The sequence below is a fragment of the Schistocerca gregaria genome, chromosome 11 (assembly GCF_023897955.1).
Source record: "Schistocerca gregaria isolate iqSchGreg1 chromosome 11, iqSchGreg1.2, whole genome shotgun sequence".
Taxonomy (NCBI): Eukaryota; Metazoa; Arthropoda; class Insecta; order Orthoptera; family Acrididae; genus Schistocerca; species Schistocerca gregaria.
Window position 1 is genome coordinate 84926459 of NC_064930.1, and position 24305 is coordinate 84950763.

The 24305-nt window shown below is 41.6% G+C and overlaps 1 protein-coding gene across 1 annotated transcript in view; it reads left to right on the forward strand.

The window, feature by feature from the left end:
• LOC126295328 (adenylate cyclase type 6) overlaps positions 1-24305 on the forward strand; it is a 2630635-nt gene that overhangs the window by 2466581 nt on the left and 139749 nt on the right. Inside the window, exons 19-20 of the mRNA XM_049987795.1 lie at positions 9214-9351; positions 22813-22943. Of these exons, the coding sequence (XP_049843752.1) occupies positions 9214-9351; positions 22813-22943 (269 nt within the window). The remainder of the gene's footprint in view (positions 1-9213; positions 9352-22812; positions 22944-24305) is intronic.

Genomic DNA, 24305 nt, shown 5'->3' on the forward strand with positions numbered 1-24305 from the left:
ACGGACCGTTACTTACATGCTTCTAGCTGTCATCCATTGTTCCAGCGTACGGGGGGTCCTGCGGACGTTGGCGAGAAGAGCTTATGCCATTTCAGATGGAGAAAGCTTGACGCAAGAATTGGACCACCTTAAGATTGTGTTCAAGTAGAATAGCTATACAGATAAACAGATCCGTCGTGCTCTCCACTTTGGACCTTCGACTGAACCACCAGAAGATAACTGCAAATCGGTAGCTTTTCTGCCTTTTGCTGGGAGAATTTCCTCGAAGATAGGAAGGATTCTGAAAAGATATCACATCAAAAGTATTTTTCGTCCGCCAGCCAAGATTAGAGCGCTCCTTGGCTCTGTTAAGGATGACTTGGGTTTGAGGAAGCCCGGTGTGTACGAGATCCCTTGCCAGTGTGGCCAGGCTTATATTGGTCAGACAATCCGGACCATTCATGAGCGATGTGTTGAGCATCAGCGGCACACAAGGCTGCTTCAACCTGAGAAGTCTGAAGTGGCGGAACACTTTCTCACCGAGGGACACAGAATGCTGTATGACGGGACACAAATAGTTGCCCCTGCATCTCGCTATTGGGACTGTATTTTAAAAGAATCCATAGAGATTCGGTTATCTGACAATCTTATTAATAGAGACAAGAGATTTCTTTTAAGTAAGACTTGGGACCCAGTGTTATCTGACATTAAAAAACAACGGTCTGTGGTTCTATCGTCGGAATAAAATATCTCGATTTCGCCTGTTTCCATCACTGGCGGCGGGGTATGTCAACTGCGCTAGAGGGCAGTTACGGCAACTTCCCGCGCACACGTTGAGGGTCTTCTGCGGCCTATATAGGGGCCGCCGCTTGCGCTGGGAAGTCAGTTCCGGCGAGATCGTGCACCAGCACTCTCACCTGAAGATGGCGGCCAGTTTCACCGCGGAAATATTGTGTCATGAAGACGTTATGATCCGGCTGCATACCCGAGAAGAATATTATCAATTATTACGCCGGGAGAGCCTTCGTAGTCACACAAGATTTAACGGAGTCTTAACGTGGTATTAAAGTCGACGCACGAGCGATGGGACACAGCACCTCCGAGGTAGCGATGAAGTGGGAATTTTCCCATAAGACCATTTAACGGGTGTACTGTGAATATGACGAATCCGATAATACATCACGTCTCCGACACCACTGCGGCTGGAGAAAGACGCTGCAAGAACGGTACCAATGACGACTGAAGAGAATCGTTCAACGTGACGGAAGTGCATCCCTCCGCAAATTGCTGCAGATTTCAGAACAAGAAGTGTTAGCGTGAGAATCATTCAGTGAAACGTCATCGATATGGGCTGTCAGTGTCGAAGGCCCACTCGTGTACGCTTGGTGACTGCACGACACAAGGCTTTACGCCTCACCTGGGCCCGTCACACCGACGTTGGACTGTTGACGACTGGAAACATGATGCCTGGTGGGACGAGTCTCGTTTCAACTTGTATCGAGCGGATGGACTTGGCCGGGTATGGAGACAACCTCATGAATCAATGGATCCTGTATGTCAGCAGTGGACTGTTAAGGCTGGTGGAGGCTCTGTAATGGTGTGGAGCGTGTGCAGTTGGAGTGATGTGGGGCCCTTGATACGTCTAGATACGACTCTGACAGGTGACTCATACGTAAGCATCCTGTCTCATCACCTGCATCCATTCGTGTCCATTGAGTATTCTGACGAACTTGGGCAATTACAGCAGGACAATGCGACAACCCACACGTCCAGAATTGCTACAGAGTGGCTCCAGGAACACTCTTCTGAGCTTAAGCACTTCCGCTGGCCACCAGACTCCCTAGACATGAACATTACTGTGCCTGTGTGGGATGCTTTGCAACGTGCTGTTCAAAACAGATCTTCACCACCTCGTACTATCATGGATTTATGGACAGGCCTGCAGGAGTCATGATGTCAGTTCCCTCCAACACTACTTCAGACATTAGTCGAGTCCATGCCCATCGTGTTGACGCATTTCTGCGTTCTCGGGGGCCCTGCACTATGTTAGGCAGGTGTACCAGTTTCTTTGGCATTTCGGTGTATTACACTGCCAGTAATTTAGTTCCACATACCTCTACAGTGTTACATGTAAAGAAGTAAACACATATTAGTATATGCTTCACTGCAAATACACTCCTGGAAATGGAAAAAAGAACACATTGACACCGGTGTGTCAGACCCACCATACTCGCTCCGAACACTGCGTGAGGGCTGTACAAGCAATGATCACACGCACGGCACAGCGGACACACCAGGAACCGCGGTGTTGGCCGTCGAATGGCGCTAGCTGCGCAGCATTTGTGCACCGCCGCCGTCAGTGTCAGCCAGTTTGCCGTGGCATACGGAGCTCCATCGCAGTCTTTAACACTGGTAGCGTGCCGCGACAGCGTGGACGTGAACCGTATGTGCAGTTGACGGACTTTGAGCGAGGGCGTATAGTGGGAATGCGGGAGGCCGGGTGGACGTACCGCCGAATTGCTCAACACGTGGGGCGTGAGGTCTCCACAGTACATCGACGTTGTCGCCAGTGGTCGGCGGAAGGTGCACGTGCCCGTCGACCTGGGACCGGACCGCAGCGACGCACGGATGCACGACAAGACCGTAGGATCCTACGCAGTGCCGTAGGGGACCGCACCGCCACTTCCCAGCAAATTAGGGACACTGTTGCTCCTGGGGTATCGGCGAGGACCATTCGCAACCGTCTCCATGAAGCTGGGCTACGGTCCCGCACACCGTTAGGCCGTCTTCCGCTCACGCCCCAACATCGTGCAGCCCGCCTCCAGTGGTGTCGCGACAGGCGTGAATGGAGGGACGAATGGAGACGTGTCGTCTTCGGCGATGAGAGTCGCTTCTGCCTTGGTGCCAATGATGGTCTTATGCGTGTTTGGCGCCGTGCAGGTGAGCGCCACAATCAGGACTGCATACGACCGAGGCACACAGGGCCAACACCCGGCATCATGGTGTGGGGAGCGATCTCCTACACTGGCCGTACACCTCTGGTGATCGTCGAGGGGACACTGAATAGTGCACGGTACATCCAAACCGTCATCGAACCCATCGTTCTACCATTCCTAGACCGGCAAGGGAACTTGCTGTTCCAACAGGACAATGCACGTCCGCATGTATCCCGTGCCACCCAACGTGCTCTGGAAGGTGCAAATCAACTACCCTGGCCAGCAAGATCTCCGGATCTGTCCCCGATTGAGCATGTTTGGGACTGGATGAAGCGTCGTCTCACGCGGTCTGCACGTCCAGTACAAACGCTGGTCCAACTGAGGCGCCAGGTGGAAATGGCATGGCAAGCCGTTCCACAGGACTACATCCAGCATCTCTACGATCGTCTCCATGGGAGAATAGCAGCCTGCATTGCTGCGAAAGGTGGATATACACTGTACTAGTGCCGACATTGTGCATGCTCTGTTGCCTGTGTCTATGTGCCTGTGGTTCTGTCAGTGTGATCATGTGATGTATCTGACCCCAGGAATGTGTCAATAAAGTTTCCCCTTCCTGGGACAATGAATTCACGGTGTTCTTATTTCAATTTCCAGGAGTGTATATGTTTCCTGTTTCCAGAGAAGTTGACTTTCACTGGTCTGCAACTTTGCGTAGTAAAGTTTTCCAGGCAGTTCGCGAGAGCCTAAACAGCGTCTGGGATGATAACAGATGTCGACGCAGTGGGTACGTTGAAAGGACCTTCAAACTGGGCTAATAACTGTCCCCAGTAACAAAAGATTCGAAGCGTCGGAGCAGAGGTAATCTTGTTCTCGTTGAGAAAGCGTCTCTTTGTTTTGTTTTTCCCCCAACGAAAATAAGTTTCACTTCGAACTCGTGCGTAAAGTTATTAAATACAGTTCTCCTTGCCGTTTGTCCGCCTGCTTAGCTGAATGGTTACAAGCTTGCCTACCATGCAGCGGGCCCGGGTTCGATTCCAGGCCTGGTTGGAGACTTTCTCCGCTCATGGACTGGGTGTTGTGTCATCGTCATCACCGGCATGCGAGCCGCCCAATGAGGCGTCGACTGTAACAAGACTTGCGCTCGGCAGCCGAACTTCCCTGGATGGTGCCTCCTGGCCGGCAATGCCATACCGTCACTTCATTGTTTCCTCGCCATCTTAATCTCTTAACGCGGCTGACACATGCAACATGCAAAAGGTGCTGTTATCGCAGTACGTAGGCTTCTTTGTACGATTTCGTTGTCTGTCTGCACAATATCCTGGCTGCAGCCACGGCTGGTCACTACGGCTAGGTGTTACTGGAATCAGGGACGCGTCCATGTCGTGTAAGAGGCGCTCGCTCACACGCATACATGTTCTTGCGTGTGAGGCAAACGCAGGCGACTATAAGGAAGGCACACTTGTTTAAACGCAGCTTCCGCCTTCCATTGTTGCACAGAACATAATAATCAATACTCGTGCCTTTTTAACAGCGGACGCAAACAGAGGGCTGTTAAAAGTTTAACGTATGTACCTATGTGACCTCCCAAACAAAAGATCCCATTTTAATATAGTTTTTTTTACAATGTGAAACTTAATTCTTAGCTACGTTCCATGTTGCTAAGCTCATTTTCTTTGGCTTGACTGTCTCCCGACATCTCTATAGATATAGTGCTGACTTAATATCACCAGTCTCCCTATGACCTGAGGAAACCCAGACAGTACTTGTAATGATACAAAGAGACATACACAGTGGTACCTTTCCAACTTTTTTTTCTACAAAGATAAATCGTAATTGGAACGTCCACAGAACGTCGTTCGTAACCACAAAAATTTATTATTACTTATTTGGTTTCGTGTGACAGTTGCATACATATTCGTAAATGGGGACTATTTTTCGAACGAGTCTGCTCCTTTTCGAAGCAGGCATCCTGATGCATATATCTCAAAGGTTCATTACAACGGCTCTGACATACCTGCGTCTTTTCGATACCACTGTAAACTAAACCGTGGTGACGAAATCGAGGGATGGCGATATGAACAAATACTGGTGTCTGTGGTACCGCGTAAACGAGGTGTAAAAGGGCAGTGCGTTGGCGGGGTGGTCATTTGTACTCAGGTGATTCACGGGAAACGTTTCCGACGTGATTATAGCCGCACTACGGGAATTAACAGACTTTGAAATCGAAATGGCACATTTCACTTCGGACATCGTTAAAGAAAACAATATTCCGATATCCACAGCGTTAAGAGTGTGCCGAGAATACCACGTTTGAGGCACTACCTCCCACCACGGACAACACAGGGGTGTCGGCCTTCACTTAACGACCGAGAACAGCGGCGTTCGCGTAGAGTTGTTAGTGCTAACAGACAAGCAACACTCCGCGAAATAACCGCGGAGATCGACGTGCGACGTACGACGAACGTATCCGACACGACAACGCAGCGAAATCTGGCATTAGTGGAATAAGGCAATAGACGAAGTACGCGAGTGCCTTCTCTAACAGCACGACACGCCCTGCAGCGCCTCTCCTGGGCTTGTGACCAATCTGTTGGTCCCTAGACGGCTGGATATCCGTGGCCTGTTCAGGCGAGCTCCTGTTTCAGTTAGTAAGAGCTGATGGCAGGGTTCGAGTGTGGCGGAGGCCCCACGAAACTATGTACCCAAGTTGTGAACATGGCACTGTGCAAGCTGGTGGTAGCTCCATAGTGGTGTGGGCTGTGTTTACATGGAATGGGCAGAGTCTTCTCGTCGAACTGAACCGACCGTCAACTGGAAATGATCACGCTCAGCTACCTCATAGACTTCATGTTCCCAAACAACAATATAATTTTTATGGATGACAACTTCACTGGACCATAATTGTATGCAATTCGCTTGAAGAGCATTTTACATAATTCGAGCAAATGATCTGACCGCACACGACCGCTCGACATGAATCCCATCGAGCATATATGGGAAATAATGGATAGGTCAGTTCATGTACAAAATTCTGCACCGGCAACACTTTCGCATTTATGGACGGCTGTAGACTCAGTATGGCTCAGTATTTCTGCAGGGGACATTCCAACGGCTTGTTGAGTCCATGCCTCTTCGAATTGATGCACTACTTCGGATAAAAGGAGGTCCAACATGATATTAGAAGGTATCCTATGACTTTTTTCGTCTCAGTGTAATGCCAGTGTAGTATATAAATCTTTTGTCGTGTTCTTACGGCGTATATTCAAACTGTCTCTCCTTTCGGCAGTTGACTTTCAGACACAGCGTCAACTTAGCGAACGTGGTTGAGTTTGCTTGACAGACACTATGGCTGTTCAATATGTGCGCATGTCAGTCACATTCACATACAGATACTACAAATTTTACTGCAGTTTATGGCGGCTCATCTCCCATCGAACATAGGCCGGTGTGAGATGGAGCGTACACCATTAAGTTAAGTAGTGGTTTTGCCTTTGTACATATCTACTGTTTTTGTTTTCCTTTTCTTTTTCGTTTATAAATGTATAGCTAAGGTGTTCTTTTAATCATTGACAAACGTCTTCTTAGGCACTTGTGGGTTTTGTTGTTATTCTGAAGAAGGTGTAGTTATCTACGCCGAAACCTGGGTTAACACTCAACACTGCGTGCGGGTTTTTAGTTTTTTAATATATTAACCAACGTCTGCTGACGCGCTGCTGTGTTGAAGGTTCTTAAATTTAACAAGTTTTGCTTTTTTAAAAAACTTTCAAAATTATTCTAATCATAATAAAGAGTGGTTGTAATATTGTAGTTTGGTTGAAAATTAAAACTGCATTCATAGCAATACTGTATTTACAACAGCCACAGGCAGTGCCGCAGCCGCAAATTCTACAATTCCGCCTAAAATCTGCTAATTTTGAAAGCCAACTGTATTGATAACAGCCGCGCGGGGATTAGCCGAGCGATCAGGGGCGCTGCAGTCCTGGACTGTGCGGCTGGTCCAGGCGGGGGTTCGAGTCCTCCCTCGGGCATGGATATGTGTGTTTGTCCTTAGTATAATTTAGGTTAAGTAGCGTGTAAGCTTAGGGACTGTGACCTTAGCAGTTAAGTCCCATAAGATTTCACACACATCTGAACACTTTTTTGTATTGATAACAACTTCAGGCGCCGCGGCAGATACTTCAAACTTGCAAACTGCTGCGCCGTCGCACTACGGCTGCCGGCTGACTGTACTTCTTTAAAACGTTTTTAACTTCATAAAACTGGATGTAACATTACATATTTTGTTAGAACAGAGCTGCTGTACCGCCTCATGCGAATTCCTTACAACCTGTAGAGTGGTGTCTGTACTGCCAACATAACGGTGGAGCTGCACACATATACCGAGTGATTAAAAAAGGAATAACAGATTCCAGTTGTTCATTACACACAAACAATAAAAGAAACACATTGCGCGTGTTACTAGATAGAGGAAGGTGTAAAGTTTTGACTCAGCTGCACTGTTTTCCGATTTTTTCTTTTTGTAACAACATGCTGAATACACCACAAGAGAAATCATTTTTTATGCTGAAATTCGCGCGAAGTCATCCACTGTTCAAGTGCAAAGTGCTCAAGCAGACTTGTGACCGGCACACAAAATTCTTGGAAGTTGGGTGCTTATGTGAGGGCAAGAGCACTGGTTGGCGACTCACGTCTGATGAAAATGCCGAATGTATCCGAGATGCGTGCACACGATGTCTTCGAAAGTCCACAAGACGGCCAGGGTAGGAGTTTCAGCTTCCTCAAAAAACGGTGTGGCTTGTTCTGAAACGACGCCTCCATATGAAGTCTTACAAGTAGCAGTTACTGGAGCAATTACGTACCAGTGATCAACTCTCCAGGATATGGCAGAAGACACTTTTTTCCGAGTGACTCATCTTCTTGGAAGAATCGACGTTTCACACACCGGTTAAAGTTAAGCGACGTAAGCAAGAATTTGGGAGGGGATCACAAAGTCCTGACGTCGTCTTCGAGCATGGAAACGACTCGCCGTATGAAACGTCCCCTTAGAACAATTATACATGACTGTGCTTAAACTGACACACAATACTTTTAGCAAAACGCAATCTGACTTTCAATAATCCCTACAAAAGAATGGCCCTTACTAACATTAACCTACACCTTTCACAAATCACTTACCACACAAAAATATTCGTTACTCGAACTACTGCAATACAGCGAGCGCCACTACTGCCTGCTAAATAACAGATTCAAACTACTGAAGGCACTAACTACTGATAGGCATAGTTAGCAAATGAAAGATTTTGATAGAGAACAAACAATGTATTTACCTCACTAGTGTTCAAAAGTCATAATGTATATAACAGTTCATGACATCCAGTCTTACAAATTTCAAAACTCTGCCATCTCTCTCCCCATATCCACCACTGCTGGCGGCTCACCTGCAATTGCGCAACGCTACGCGCTGTTCACATCCATCTGCCCAACACTACAATGGCAGACAACAATGCAAACTAGACACAGACTGCGCACAACACAGCGAGTGATTTTTCATACAGAGCGCTACGTGGCGTTACCAACACAAAAACCTAAACAGCCTACTTACAACCGAAACTGGATGTGTTTTTAGCTGTTTCTGTACATAAAGTTTGAGGACCTTCCTTTTTTGCGGAGGAAAGTGTGACAGGAATGTCATACACGCACATGGTACGAAACTGGTTGTTTCCTCGGCTTCACGAAGATTCTAATGATTTCATTTTTAAGCAGGCTGCGCCCCCACCTCACTTTCACAATGAGGTGTGGCGTTAACTTGGCAAGACCATCCCACAACGTTGGATTGGGAGAGGTGGACAACAAGATCTTGTTCATTGCTTTTGGCCTCCCAGGTCACCAGATGTCACACCTTGAGATTTTCTTCTGTGGGAGCACATAAAAGACACAGTCTTTGTGCCATCTATGGCAGCTACTCTTCAAGAGCTGAGAAATCGAACTGTTGAAGCTGTCAAGTCAATAAGCAGGGACCTGTTGATTCGTGTGTGGAGTGAAATGGACTACCGTTCCGATCTTTGTGGAGTAACGCATAGTGGTCATGTTGAGTGTATGGTATATTGCCTGTGCGAACATAAGACTTTGGTCCTTTCTCATGCACAATGTGCTTCTACCTTCCACAGGTTCTCTATAATAAATAACTGACATCTGCTCTTCCTTTATGAATTACTCCGAATTTTGATGGATTGCTGACGAGCGAGTGTGTAAACGGAACCTGGCACGTGACGTGCGCCACTCTGCCACTGTGTTGCAGTTCGTGCGGCTGGAGCCGTGCCACCACCCGCGGCTGGACCAGTGGGCCTCCCCCAACACGTCGCGTTCCAGCGTGGCGGCGCTGGAGAGGCTCAGGCTCCAGGAGGAGGCGGGCTGCCAGGAGGCCTACGTGTTTGACGTAAGTCCAGCTGCCTGCTCTCAGGGTGTCACCTCCAATGACCCTCCTACAAGGCTCCAGTACATGGAGTGTTACACGAAACCAGTGCACCTTCGCACAATATAGCAGGAGCCCGTTATACAATCCTCGAGCATATTATCCTACAGTTCTGAAAATGTTTGGGCACTGCACTCATATTTTTGGAATGGGCCCTAGTGTTACATTACTTTGAATCCAAAAACAATCTTCCTCCTCCTCCTCCTCCTCCTCCTCCTCCTCCTTCATTGCCACCATCACCATTATCAACCCTACCCTCACACTATTAGTGCAACCCCCACTGCCATCATTATCATCATCATCTATCTCCAGAAAGACAGACACCAGTACCACCACCATTGTTTCTGTTACAACCATTTCCATATCAGTGTAAACACCTGACATCTTTACAACATCCAGAACCAACACCACCAACTACTCTACCACCATTATCATCATTAGCATCACTCTCATACCTTGATTGCTATAATCATAAGCAGCACCACGAGCATCATCACTTCCATCATCACACCACCTTCGTTAACACAACACCATTAATCATTAACCATGAAGACCAGTACCATTAACATCACTACCATCACAGTAAAGCTCACTGGGAAACCGTCACAATATCTCACCACAGTAACCTAGAGACAATCCTCATTACTAACTGTCGTTGTTATTGTTAATACTAATTTAAACATGCGTAAAAAAGCTGTTCTCAGTCATTTGTTATTATTGAAACCTTTACTGTGTAGCTCTTAAACGGGCCTCATCTTCATATTTATGAATTTTCGCTACGCTACATGTGCAAAATTTTATTAAGTATACGATAAATATGTTTCCACGACCCAATTTTTGTGACATCTGAACCGTATTTCTCATTCTTTCATAGCTAGGTAGTGGTTCATGATCGGAACGCTTGTGACAAGTCCAGTATCGAAGTCACTGAGCTGTCCTGCTCGACCCGTTGTGCTGTCAACGCTTCTGTACTAGGCAACATGATGTCCATCCTCCTTTTATACTGGCGAGTTCACCTCTCATGATGTCTAGTGATCAGTACAACATTACATAGAGGTAGACGAGTAGTTTCGATCAGAAGGTGTATACTGTGCAGTAGCAGTAATTCTGAAAATATATTGTCAGTCTGTGGTTGCTGACGCTAAATGCAGTGAATATCAGTTCCCTGTAAAAACACATGTTTTCCAGTTATATATAAAAAAAAGTATGAATTACTAAGGGACCAAACTGCTGAGGTCATCGGTTCTTAGACTTACGCCAACAAAGACACAGACACACACCCATGCCCAATGGAGGACTCGAACCTCCGACGGGAGGGGCCGCGTAATCCGTGACATTACGCCTCAAACCGCGCAGTCACTTAGCGCGGCTCCAGTTATCCGTGCATCTTCGGACCGGCATTAACCAGCATAATATTGGCCTAACTACGTTTAAAACTGAAACCACAGTTTTACTCGAGGAATCAGATAAACCCACCAACACATACGAGGGTCAGTCAAAAAGTAATGCCTCCTATTTTTTTTTCTACGTTTAATTGTCAGGAAATTTAAATGCAATTACATAGGTTGAAAACCACAACATTTAGGATCATTTTGTCATTTTTCAATGTAATCTCCGCCCATCTCTACAGTTTTGGTCCATCTTTGAACAAGGGCATGTATCCCAGCACGGTAAAAATCACAGCTCTGCTTCCTAAGCCATTGACGCACGGATGTTTTGACGGCCTCCTCATCTTCAAAATGAATCCCACGATGAGCTTCTTTTAGTGGCCCGAACAGATGGAAGTCTGATAGTGCCAGGTCAGGGCTGTATGGGGGATGAGGCAAAACTTCCCATCCAATTTTGACAATCTCGTCAGAGGTGTGACGACTGGTGTGTGGTCTTGCATTGTCATGCAAAAGAAGAACATCTGCCATTGATTTTGTTGGGTGAACTCGCTGAAGACGTGCTTTAAGTTTTTTGAGGGTTGTGACGTATTGAACAGAATTTCTTGTGCATCCCTGCTCCAAAAAATCAACCAGAATCACACCCTCTGTATCCCAGAAAACTGTTGCCATAACTTTCCCTGCCGATCGCACAGTTTTGAATTTTTTCTTCCTCAGCGAGCTTGTGTGACGCCACTCCATTGACTGCCTCTTTGATTCGGGTTCAAAAAAATGCACCCATGTTTCGTCCCCGGTCACAATTTTTTTCAGAAACTCATCTCCCTCCAAACGGAAGCGCTGCAAGTGTTGGGAGGCTATTGTTTTCCTTGCCTCTTTATTCTGATCGGTTAACATTCTTGGAACCCACCGTGCACAAACTTTTGAGTACCCCAATTGTTTAATAATCGTGATCACACTGCCTTTACTAAGAGAAATAATGCGACACACTTCATCTGCAGTCACCCGACGGTCACCACGAATGATGTCATCAACTTGCTGAATGTTGTGTGGAGTAACTGCACTCACCGGCCTGCCGCTCCGCTTTTCGTCAGTCAACGGTGTTTTCCCTTCAGCTTCTTTACAACGACGAACCCATCGTCTAACAGTGCTGACATCCACTGTCACAACACCATACACCTTCTTCAGTCTTTCATGAATGCGTATGGGCGTTTCACCTTCTGCATTCAAGAATTCAATCACACAACGCTGTCTCAAACGAACATCGATGTCGGCCATCTTACAAACTTCTGCTGTGCTGCCACCTGTTGACACAGAAAGTTACTACTGCAGTGAATTGCAGAAGAAGGTTTGAGGAATGGCGCCAGATTCAAATTTTTCACTTAACTTAATTTTTTTAAGTAGAAAAAAAATGGGAGGCATTACTTTTTGACCGACCCTCGTATTTGGAGAGAATTTCATCATCTAATAGCGACTTGTTAATAAGTGGAAACCGACAGCCTTTGCGTGACCTGAGGTTGTAAAGTACAATGAAGGAATAAACTCGCAGCACCAAAAAAATTAACATAGAGCACTGAAATTTCGGGAATGCATTTGTCTAGGTAACATGCTCATATATTGGAATATTTACATCCAGTCGCATGAGATACTAGGTCAGTAAGTGGAAATACACTAACAGATAAAAAAGGAGGCCAATTGGGAGCCCGCAACCAACTTTACTGCAGGCCTGACACACCAGACCCACACCTGGATCTACAGCTGTTGTAACCCACCATGGCATACAGAGTGTCGACATGTTGCCTTGGCCTGCTCAATCACCAGATCCGTTTCCAATTGAGCACAAATGTGACGTCATCGGACGATGACTTCAGCATTACACACAAACTGTGTTAACCGTCCCTGTATTGACCAACCAAGTGCAACAGGCATGGAACACCACATCCGGCACGTTTTCATGCCTGTATACATTTGGCGGGTACACCGGTCATTAATGTACCAGCATTTCACATTTTACAAAGGCTTATATCGCGCTTACAATATCCTGTCATTTTGCAACGTTAATCACTTATATACACTGGTGTCCAAAATTAAAGTAGTAAGCCACTATTGCCCCGTCCTCAGTCTAATTCATGATATAATCAGACAAACTGTCAACAGATGTCTCCACAATAGTAGCCTGTACGGAAGACAGCATTTTGGTCAACATACAACCACTCCAACGATGACCTCAAGGCACCTATCAAACGGGATTGTGTTTGCCAGTTAGTCCCACATCCACAATCACTATGTGCACAGTCACAGACCGTGTATTATGGCACAGAGAGAGGTGTACCAGACTCTCTATGGCGGAAGGCCATAGGAAGAATAGAAACAGGACAAACTGATGTGGCCCGATGGCTTACTGTGAATTGTTCTATCGTTTTCGGATGTGACGACAGTCTACAGGGTGAAAAGTATTTAAACCGACAAACTGTGCGAGGTTATAAGGGACATCAAAACAAATATTTTTCCCTAATGTAATTTTTTCCTATGAGGATTATTTAAACTGGTGCAGGCTGCATTACGCTCTTCAGTTGTTAGAAGCCGTATTACGATCTTTAGTTGTTAGAGGGCATATTACGCTCTTCAGTTGTAGGCAACTGCTGTCCACCCGTGTAGTAGTGCACTGTCTCTGTTTACTGTTGTTGTTGTTGTTGTCTTCAGTCCTGAGACTGGTTTGATGCAGCTCTCCATGCTACTCTATCCTGTGCAAGCTGCTTCATCTCCCAGTACCTACTGCAACCTACATCCTTCTGAATCTGCTTAGTGTACTCATCTCTCGGTCTCCCTCTACGATTTTTACCCTCCACGCTGCCCTCCAATGCTAAATTTGTGATCCATTGATGCCTCAAAACATGTCCTACCAACCGATCCCTTCTTCTAGTCAAGTTGTGCCACAAACTTCTCTTCTCCCCAATCCTATTCAATACCTCTTCATTAGTTACGTGATCTATCCACTTTATCTTCAGTATTCTTCTGTAGCACCACATTTCGAAAGCTTCTATTCTCTTCTTGTCCAAACTAGTTATCGTCCATGTTTCACTTCCATACATGGCTACACTCCATACAAATACTTTCAGAAATGACTTCCTGACACTTAAATCAATACTCGATGTTAACAAATTTCCCTTCTTCAGAAACGCTTTCCTTGCCATTGCCAGTCTACATTTTATATCCTCTATACTTCGACCATCATCAGTTATTTCACTTCCTAAATAGCAACTCGCTCCAGGGGTATCGCTCTGTTTACTAATGGAGCGATACCCCTGGAGCGAGTACACTGATGCGGTTGGTGCGTACTACGTACCGCACCACAACAGACGAGCCGCACACCGGATTTATCAACATCAAGTGCGGTTCTTCGTTAATGTGTTGGTCGGTGTTGTTGGAGATTGTTTAATTGGGCCATATCTGCTACCTAGGCAATTAAATGGCAGGCACTATTACAATTTTCTCTCCAGATCATCTCCAGACTTGCTCGACGACGTCCCGCTCCCTACAAGACAATGCATTTGGTTCCAACACGACGGGGCGCCAGCACATCTTCAGTCATCGTGTGCGTCGCTTCCTGGACCGACGGTTTCCAAAAACGTGGTTTTGCCAGAGGTGGTCCTGTACTGTGACCTGCTCGATCCCCAGATATGTCCCCTCTGGACTTTTTTGTGCGGGGAGAGATGCGCAACATTGCTTACGCAACTCTTGTTGCATCAGAAGAGCATCTGGTTGCCCGGATAGTAGCAGCAGCAGGAACAACTCAGGATACTCCTGGGGTTTTTGCCCGTGTCTGACAGAGCATGATCCGACGGTGTAAACTTTGATTACGTGTCAATGGAGGCATTTTTGAAAATCTACAGTAATTCAAATTCGGTTGTGTTAATGCGTTGTCTCTTGGTGATAAAGAAATGGAAAAGTGTTTGTTGGCTTAATTAATTTTGCGCTAGAGAAATCTTCCTCTACCGGTTTAAATTCACCTCATAGGAAAAAACGACATTAGGGAAAAGTATTTGTTTTGGTGTCCCCTGCAACCTCCCAGAGTTTGTCGGTTTAAATACTTTTCATCCTGTATAGACATTGAAATTGTATCCCAAAGACAACGGCGGGGCCGACCACGTGGAACATGAGAAAGTGAGGACCACTATTAGGCTTTAAGGGCAGGACGATACCGACTTAGTGCTGCACAACTACTTTCATCTGACCCCGCAGCGTTCACTGGACGTGTTGTAGCGAGGCAGACGGTGTGCAGAAGGCTTTGGCATAGTGTCCTTTACTGTCCGAAAACTGCTGTTAGTGTACCTCTGACGCGTCTTCACAGAAGTGAGTGTGTAGAGTGAAGCGGTGAACATGCCATCTGGACAGGCGAACAGCGGCCCAATGTTATTTTCAGAGATGAGTCCCGACTTTGTCTGGACAGTGGTTCGCACCTGGAGGGAACGTGGAACATGATTTGGGGCCAAACCACTGTGGAAAGAGACTGATATCGAGGGTGACCGCTAATGGAGTTGGCAGGGATTATGTTCACCCCTCGAACCGCACTTCATGAAACTGTACGGTCAAATCAGCAAGGTTTATCTGCTGTCAGGTATCATGACGAGATGTTGGGACCTCATTTGCGGTTGTTGTGAAGTGCTGTGAGCCCGGACGTCTTATTGCTAGAAGATAGACCTCAACATCACAGAGCACACGTGGTTTATGTTTTCGTGGAAACGGAAGAGACTGCACGCACGGCATAGAGTGCTCAGACCTATATTGCTGCTACAGTTGGCCAAACCCCACAATGAGCACTTTGACCAGTTGTTGGGTTGTGTATGTAAATCCGTTAAGCTGAAAAAAAAAAACGAAGAACGTTATTGACTACCGTTATGCATGTTGCAGTGGTTTACGTTCTGTTTTCTTTATATTGTTTATACTTTACGATCACCTGATTATACTATTTTGTGTCAAAATAAAGGAACCTTGCAAAATTTCGGTTTGGTGCTTTAATGTTGGACACCAGTGTATGTTACCTAGACAGATATATTCCCGAAATTTCATTAGCGTTAATGAATTATTTTTTGATGTTGCGATTTATTTCTGTCTGTGGATTTGTTACCTTGTTACTGTACTTGTCGGAATTCTGATGCGGAGAACTGCAATAAAAGATGTTAACGGCTCCGTAATGGTCTACACCAACATTTCTTTTTACTGCACTGCTTGCCTCTGTTAGTTTTGTTTATATTACTCCAAAGCCATCTGTTCCCTTACTTGCAAATGTATGGTTACGATCAGCTCATAAGTTAGTTATAGAATAGGGTCCTCATTCGGACAAAGTTTGAGGTTGGTAGTTAGAACCTTGCAACTATCTCGCAAACGGGGTGTTTGCGGATAGACGTTTACTGGACCTGGTTTTGCTTCTGTAACCGTATACATTCCCCGTGTCTGTTCTGCTACAAACTGCACGCAGTACACAGACTACACGTATACCGCACATGTGGTCTTGCTGCGTTTGTGTCGCTTAGGCCTTAAACAACCCATGTGTGCTACGCGATTGCACGTAATTCCGTTTTATTTTTTCCCCCTCGAACCTCTACATTTAATTTTTGTTTACCTGTTGTTTCCTGACAACGGCGCACTTTAGTCCGTGTCGAGTACAGAGCAGCCATTTAGGCTTAGCTTAGAGGGCTCAGGCCGCCCTCGGTGGCCCTTAAGGGCTGTAAGGGCCTCGTTATGTGGCCGCACGGGACCGACATTCCCCGTGGCGAGCGTGGTGCGGCGAGGGCAGGGGGGGGGGGGGGGGGGGGGGGGGGAAGGTTGGTAAGGTTCACTTTCTCGCGTTGTTCGTTGGAAATGGCTGCTGTGCTGATGCTGCTCTGCTGCACTGAATACTTTTTGTTAGCTACTCTAGCATGGGTTAATGTTATTACATATTCCTGTGGTCGCTGCCTTAAAGTGGTAAGTCACAAATCCCTGCCACAGCAGTGACGTATGCAAAGGAAGGGCGTTTGGTAAGAGTAGTAACAATTTGTAACCTACAGAGGTTTACTACTATAAACTATTTTTCCTGATTTTTGAATTAATTTTTCAGGTTTTAATAGTTTTTTTAAATTTTTTATAAAACCTAGTTTTTTTTATTTTTTCCCTTTTCTCTAAGAAAATCAAACTTCCCTATGAAGAAAAACGAAAATCAAGTTTAAGAAAATAGGAGAAATGAATTCTTTTGTCATTTAATATTTGCCTAAAATTTTCTTAATTTTTTCTTCTTCAGCAGACATAAGATTGTCATGTACTGTTGATTTTTCATGTTGTTTGAGTGCACACTTGACCACAGTTCTACTACATTTAGATGTCACATTAATTTTCTGGTATCTCTTTATAGCATTCTTTATACATGTTGTGATATTAGTCTTGTCAATGTTTATCATTAGAGAAGTTTTCGTATTTTTTCTAATTATATACACTGACTGCACTGCTTTGTGTTGGCCATTTAGAGACTATATATATTTAAAAAAATTCTAACTAGAGATCATGAAATTCATTATTATGAAGTTTCTTCATTTTTTGCATCTATCCGTCTCCAAAAAATTAAAAATCCCATTCAGTTATTAATTTCAAATATCTATCTGGTAAAATAATCTTAATCTCGTTATTAAGTTCCATACTAATTTTCGTCCCCATGTCTATTACTCAAGTATATATGGCCAGTAATGTTGTAAAAAACATTTCCCTGCAACTCACAAATTTTTTGAACAAATTAGAATTCATAACATTGTTGAGCTTCTTCAATAAGAATTCCATTTATGTAGAGAAAATATTTATTAATATTTTTATTTTGTACAGAAAACAAAGAGTATACATTTCTTCATGTAATATTGAATATTATCTGTATGGTATTATATTTATTTTATTTTCCAAAATATTTCCATTATCAACATGGGGTCTCAGTGCCTGTTCCTTTATGTAGACTGAATAAATTTAATGTTTAATGGTTTGTATCAAATTCATAGTGCTGTATTGCTCAATAATAGTAAACAAACTATTTTTATAATCTTCTAAGCATATTTTATTTTTAACAAAACATTTCTTGACTCTTTTAGATTTTTATCTATATGGTCACCAACTTTATAACCATACATTTTTATTATCAAACCACAAAATTCTTACATTATTTTTCCATTATATTCATTTTTCATTTTTGCTAAAACTTTGGTGTTTTATTGTGGAATATGGTATATAGTATCTGCTGGATATAACATACTCAGAACTCAGGTATGATTTTGATGATATAATTATGAAACCAAAATATAGTGAAAATGTTGAGTTGTGTTACAACAACATTTTCACTATATCAACATTTTCACACATAATTATGAAACCAAAATATAGTGAAAATTTTCACTATATTTTGGTTTCATAATTAGATTATCAAGATCATACCTGAGTTCTGTAGGTAAATCAAGTATACTCATGCCAACACAGATTTGCTGAAGGCAATTTTTGTCTTATCCACATGGATAACAATACGATTTTCATTCAATATTGCTCTTCCTTTGAAGTTTGGCTTCGCCACAAGTCCATCATATTTATCTGCATCTGAAACTAAGTTTATATCCACTTTGTTTCTTATATTATGTATTGTCTTCCCAAACACTGAGTTATTCATCAGTTTATGAAAATATTTCTTAAAATCGGTCTTTGGTATCATCCTCATTTCTCTATTCAAGTCCATATATTTCTTTAACAAAGCAAATTGTTTAAATTTTATGACTGTGTATTCCTGTTATCTCCAATCTAGAGACTGGTACATAATTACACTTATTATTGAGATCAGTCAAGAACTTACTTTCTTTAGTTTCAGGCACAATTTTATTTTGAGGAGCTAATTGTATAGCTTTGTGTAGATCATGCAGTTCTCTAGGAAAGACTACATCTACTTTAAATATTTATCTAACTTGAGAAGTGTTTAACATTATACTTATTTTTTTCAAATAAAATTTATTTGGATAATCCCATTCAAATCCTCCATACAGTAAATATAAAGTCATATAATAATCTTAAAGGTTGTTTGCACCTAAAAATGCTAAATAATTTGATATCTTTTTACGTCATAATCTTTCATATACTTGTTATTTGCCTTCACAGATCTTTTACGTCACTATGATATGCCGCCTCTTACTCCTTTTTCTATACTAGAATCAGGTCATAATCATGTATTATTCTAGTAGTTGTGCAGAGAAATTTTTCATTGCATCCCAAGATAAACCAGCTGTAGCAAAATACCACAATTTGAGCCAAATTGTACACTTTTCCACATGTTTTATAAAATTTTCATACACATCACCCACTTATAAAACATTAATTTTAAGGTATAGATCCTGACATTCACCAAGATTTTTCATATTAAATTTTTCCTGAACTACTTTTGCATGGTGATAATCTTCATCACTTTTCACAGTCATTCTGTTTACTGTAAAATGCTTCTTTTCACAGAAGCTGTTTCTCTTCAAATTTTTTCCATGAACACATGCAATCATATGTACAGACACCTTTCCTGATCACTAGGTTAAATAAATCTTCTGGGAAAAACTAATATTTCACATCTGATTCTTCCTCAAACTTGACAAAAGTTTCTCAAGACTTGAAGCTGTAAATCTAAATTTTTCAGTAAATCTCATCTTAAAATTTTTTGTGTCCTTACCGAAACTAATGTATCAGTCTTCATTGTTGGATATCAAATCTATCACTTTTTTCTATTGTAATTGTGTTCTTTTATGAAGAGACGAGAACCATATTGTGAGAAATTCTGTAAATAAGATGGTACAAAACTAGGATTCTTCAGTTGTAAATTACATCTGTTATATAACAGATGTATATATTTCCCTGTTAAATGTTCATGATGAACTTTATTATTTTTTTTGTATAATGATGTCTACATGATGAGCTTATATTAGACCTTATATGTCTTGACTGTACTTCAGACATTAATAGTCTCATTTCTTAGTTTCAGAATAATTTTTTCCAGCTTCTTCACCCTTTTTTCATACATTCCATAATTTTTTATGACATTTGATTCTCAATATATGACTAAATTCTTGTAGTGTCCATTCATATATTTAATATAATTACAGAAATCACTTGGTTTATGCTTCTCATATTTCATTTTACATAATTTTTCTGTATTTAGTTGCAATTATCCATCTTCTATGACAAACTTTCTAAATCTGGATAAATACCAAATGGAACTTTCTGTGTATTCTGTTAATTTTGAAAACCAACAATGAACCTTTATCTGGCAAGTCTAAATTTAATGGTGTGTTAACTAAGCTGTTTGACATGTGACTGTCTAATTCTGCCTTCCTGTTGAAGTGAAATAAACATGTATCTGAAATGCGTTTTACGTCTTCTATTTTGTAATTTGATTCAAAAGAAGCTGAGATTGTTTTTTATACAAAAATAATGTGAATTTTTACCATTTTTGAGATAAAGCAAATTTATATGTATCTATTTCTTACATTTTGTTATTTTTTCATCAAATTAATTAACATTAACAGATACATTAATTTAAATCTCAATTTTTGGACTATTGTCAACTACTACAGAGAATTCAAAATTTTCGAGTTTCTGATCAGTATCACAACCAATATTTTTTTATTTTGCTATGCCATGTGCATTTTTATCTGCAGAAAACAAAGCATGTTTTATAGCAAACTTTTTGATAAATATTTGTTATACTAATTAATGTTGTTTATTTTGTTTACTTCTTCTGGTAATTCAATTTATGAAGAGCTTCATTAAGGACTATATCTATCAATTACTAAAAGCAAGCCTGTAATTATATTTAATGTTGAATCAGAATCATGAGAGAGAAAATGTAGTGTTCTTGAGAAATTATTTTGTATACCCCCCTCAATTTTTTTAAATTAACTCTCTTTCTTACTCTGATGATTCTATAGTTTTGTGTTTGAAATGTAAATTCCATAATATTTCCAGTTGTCTGCATTCTCTAGTCACAAAAAAATTAAAATTTAATTTCAATGCATGGTGAAATTTTAGATAATATTTCACTATTTTCAGAATTTTTGGCTTTGATGCATTCAAGAAAAAATTAGGTCAATTAACTTCAGATTACTTTCGTTATTTATAGTCAGTAGCCTGCCAGAAAATGCTTCTTCAACTAGATAATTTCTATCTGTTCTTCTCTCTCTTGATTTGTCAAATATGTTAGTAGAAAAAGGAAATATCGTTTTGAATGGTTTCATTTCAGTATTTTGAAAAATTTAATTTCCAATTTTAGAATAATGTGACTGTTTCCAAGAATATATATCAATAAATGCAATTGAACAGCTTTATTTAATTTACTATGTCTGTTCAAATTGTTTATTCTACAATCACAATGAAGTTCAGAAATCGTGAATCTTATGTATTAAAATGAAATATAACATGAATCTGATGACAATTAGACTTATCACATTCAGATTTCTTATTGTTTTATATTTTCCAGGCGCCATTTCTTACATCCAGTTGAATGTTTGTCTTTGCAGGATAGGTTTGAATAAAAACAAACTGAATCTTTTATTTCTTGACAACCAACACATGTTTTACACCTTCAATTTGTTATTTTTATAGTTTTTCATTGACAACGATATCTTCAAATGTTTCTCACTCAGACATCATTTCAAGTCATTAGCATAATAATATACAGAAACGTTTTTTCCATTCACACAAAGAATTTGTGTCCTATTGTGCACTCTTGAATGATATTCAGTTTTATGTTCTCTACACATTGCCCGATAACATAGTTTTGTATATTTTTGAGAAGTAAAATTACCAATGAACTTATCAGTTTAGCAGATAACAGCCTCTGTTACCTTTGGACTGCATTCTATCCAAAAACTGCTGTAGCTGCTGCTTGATACAGCTTGGTGCTTCCATTTTAGTAGAAAAAAATGAATAAAAATTTTTAAAATTTTATATGTTTTAGCTGTTTTGTATCTCTGAATATTTTTATTAACTCTAGAACTAATGCTGAAAATTTATTGTAGTCAGTAGGAAATAAACATAAATCAGCTGTACTTGCACTAAATACTTTTTATGAACTCTTCATATTTACAGAATGTACTATCCTTGAAACAATAGATCATCCTGTTAATGTATCAAAACCCAAAATTTATTCCTACTGACAATTCTGAAAATTGTCTATTTATAGTACCACACATTTTATTCTTAAAACTATATTCATCCAATTCTGAGTACAAAAAATGTCAAAGAATAGAAATGTTTTATCGTAATATGTATAGTCTACACCATCTAACCCAAAACTTCATGTAATCCTGTACTAGGTTGTGGCTTTAGATATCCAGTCATTAATTGTAATGAATGTAAATTTGTCATATATATTATATTGTCAACAAATAACACAACTTCACCACTTGGTCATTTTTTGTAAATAGTAGAAGTACCTTCATTTATATACACTCATATATTATAAGATGTGTTTAAATAGTTGATGAGGATGACAAAAGCTTATGACCTTCCAATTTGGATGAGCCATCGTATAATGAAAAGATATATTATTTAGCGATGCAGCAAATTTATCTAAAAAAATGGCTACTCATGAACTACTTGAATCAAACTTGGCATTTTTTCTGAAAAATGGGACTTGTACCGATTCTGTTAGCTATCTCAATACATTTCTATATCATTCCAAAGTTGTAAAATCCTTCTTGACTCAACCTGTATAAACTGAAACAGCACAGAATGGTGTGCACTTATCTGACACCCAAGTTGAGGTCATCTCGACAGTCAGCTAGGTTGGAGCCACTTCTACTGCCACTCTTGCTCTGTGTTCTAAATTTCGCAAAATGCCTTACAATTTCAATCAGATATTCTCATAAATATTTTTACTTGCAAAATTTCATTACTTGGCAACTTTACTGGCGTTTCTGATTTAATGGTCAGCAGTAGCCTGTACACCTCTCATGTATGCTGCACCACCCATTCACCGTACACCCCCTCTCCCACCATGTTGCAGTTCCTGACGCTGTGCGTGATGATGGCGATGGTGATGTGCGCCGTCTACCAGATCCTCATCAGCCTGGCCAAGCTGCTGGTGCTCTCGTGCATCTGCTTTGGCTACCTAGGTCTGCTGACACTTCATGCCAGGTGAGTCTCTGCAAACAGTCTCCACATACAACAGAGTTTCTAGAAATGAACACTCTTGCTCTAAAGCATTAGATTCTTCATCCTCTGCAGGCTTGTTTCCTGGCAGTAGTATTTGGGGAGGGTAGAGATTTCTGGGAGGGTGCTTTATGCCCATATTTTTTAAATATTTTAATCTAAATTGCTACCTTAAATTTTAAAATGTTGTTTTTTAATGAATTGTTTCACTAATTTCTATAACTGCTTACATTTTTCAGGTAAAGTTGACCAAGGAATTATGTCTAACTCTAGTGGTCACAAATTCTTTCTCCACCCTGCCTCCCCCCTTCTCCCTCCAATATTTAGCAGCAGATGTTACTTTTTGCAGTCAATGTCTTAGTTATTAAATAATAGCATTAAGAGATATTTGCACCTTCTGGCCTCTACACACTCATCAGTATCGCTTTAAAATTTATGTTATAATTAATATAATGTTCTAGGGTATTATACCGTGGTCAAATGTATTTCACTTTAAAACCTGATGCTTTGTCCTCATCTGTAGAGAACATTTTCAAGAGTGATCGTAACTTTGTTGAATGTCCCGTTCTCACTTTGGCTCGCTACTGAGCCAGGATGTAAACTGGACATTCAACAAAGCTACAACCTACCTTCAAAATGTCCTCCACAGATGGGAGGGAAACATCAGGTTTTAATGTGACATCTATTCGACCATGGCGTAAAGCTCAGAACATTTTATGAACTGTGATAATTCCGGCCGTGAAAGTTTACATTTTACAAAAAGCGTGTTTTCAATAAAACTCAACAACAAATAACGAAATTTGTATCTGTCATTTTTTCCCCTTTTCTATGGTGGACATAAAGTATCCCCCTTGTCCCCCTCCCCCTCCTGCCCTCAATGAATTGGTGTAGAATATGTCATTCCATTATTGAAAGTGCATTGGTATTGCTAGGGTTAATAACCCTTCTTAGCCTCAAGTTTTATTACACCGAAGTGATCCACCATGGTTAAAACTATAGACAGAAGGGAACAGCACAATTCTTCTCAACCGAGAGTCGACTTACAGACACTACTGACGAGATATATTGCTTCACAGAGACCCACGAATACATTTACAAGAATATTAGCACATTCAATAAATTTGAAATAACTGAAATGCAGCACAGCATCTCCTTGGAGAACCAAAGTCGCGACTGCTGACGGTCAAGGTACTCTTTCTCAAAGCCGCTGAGGAACTGTGGCGAAAAGGGTTTGCGATGGAGTCGGTCGTTGTTGAGAACGATCCTGATAAAAGTGACGAGCAGCTATTGCATTACCGCAAGCTTCGCAATTCAGAAGGATCATGTCCGTGTATTTTGCAAATGTGC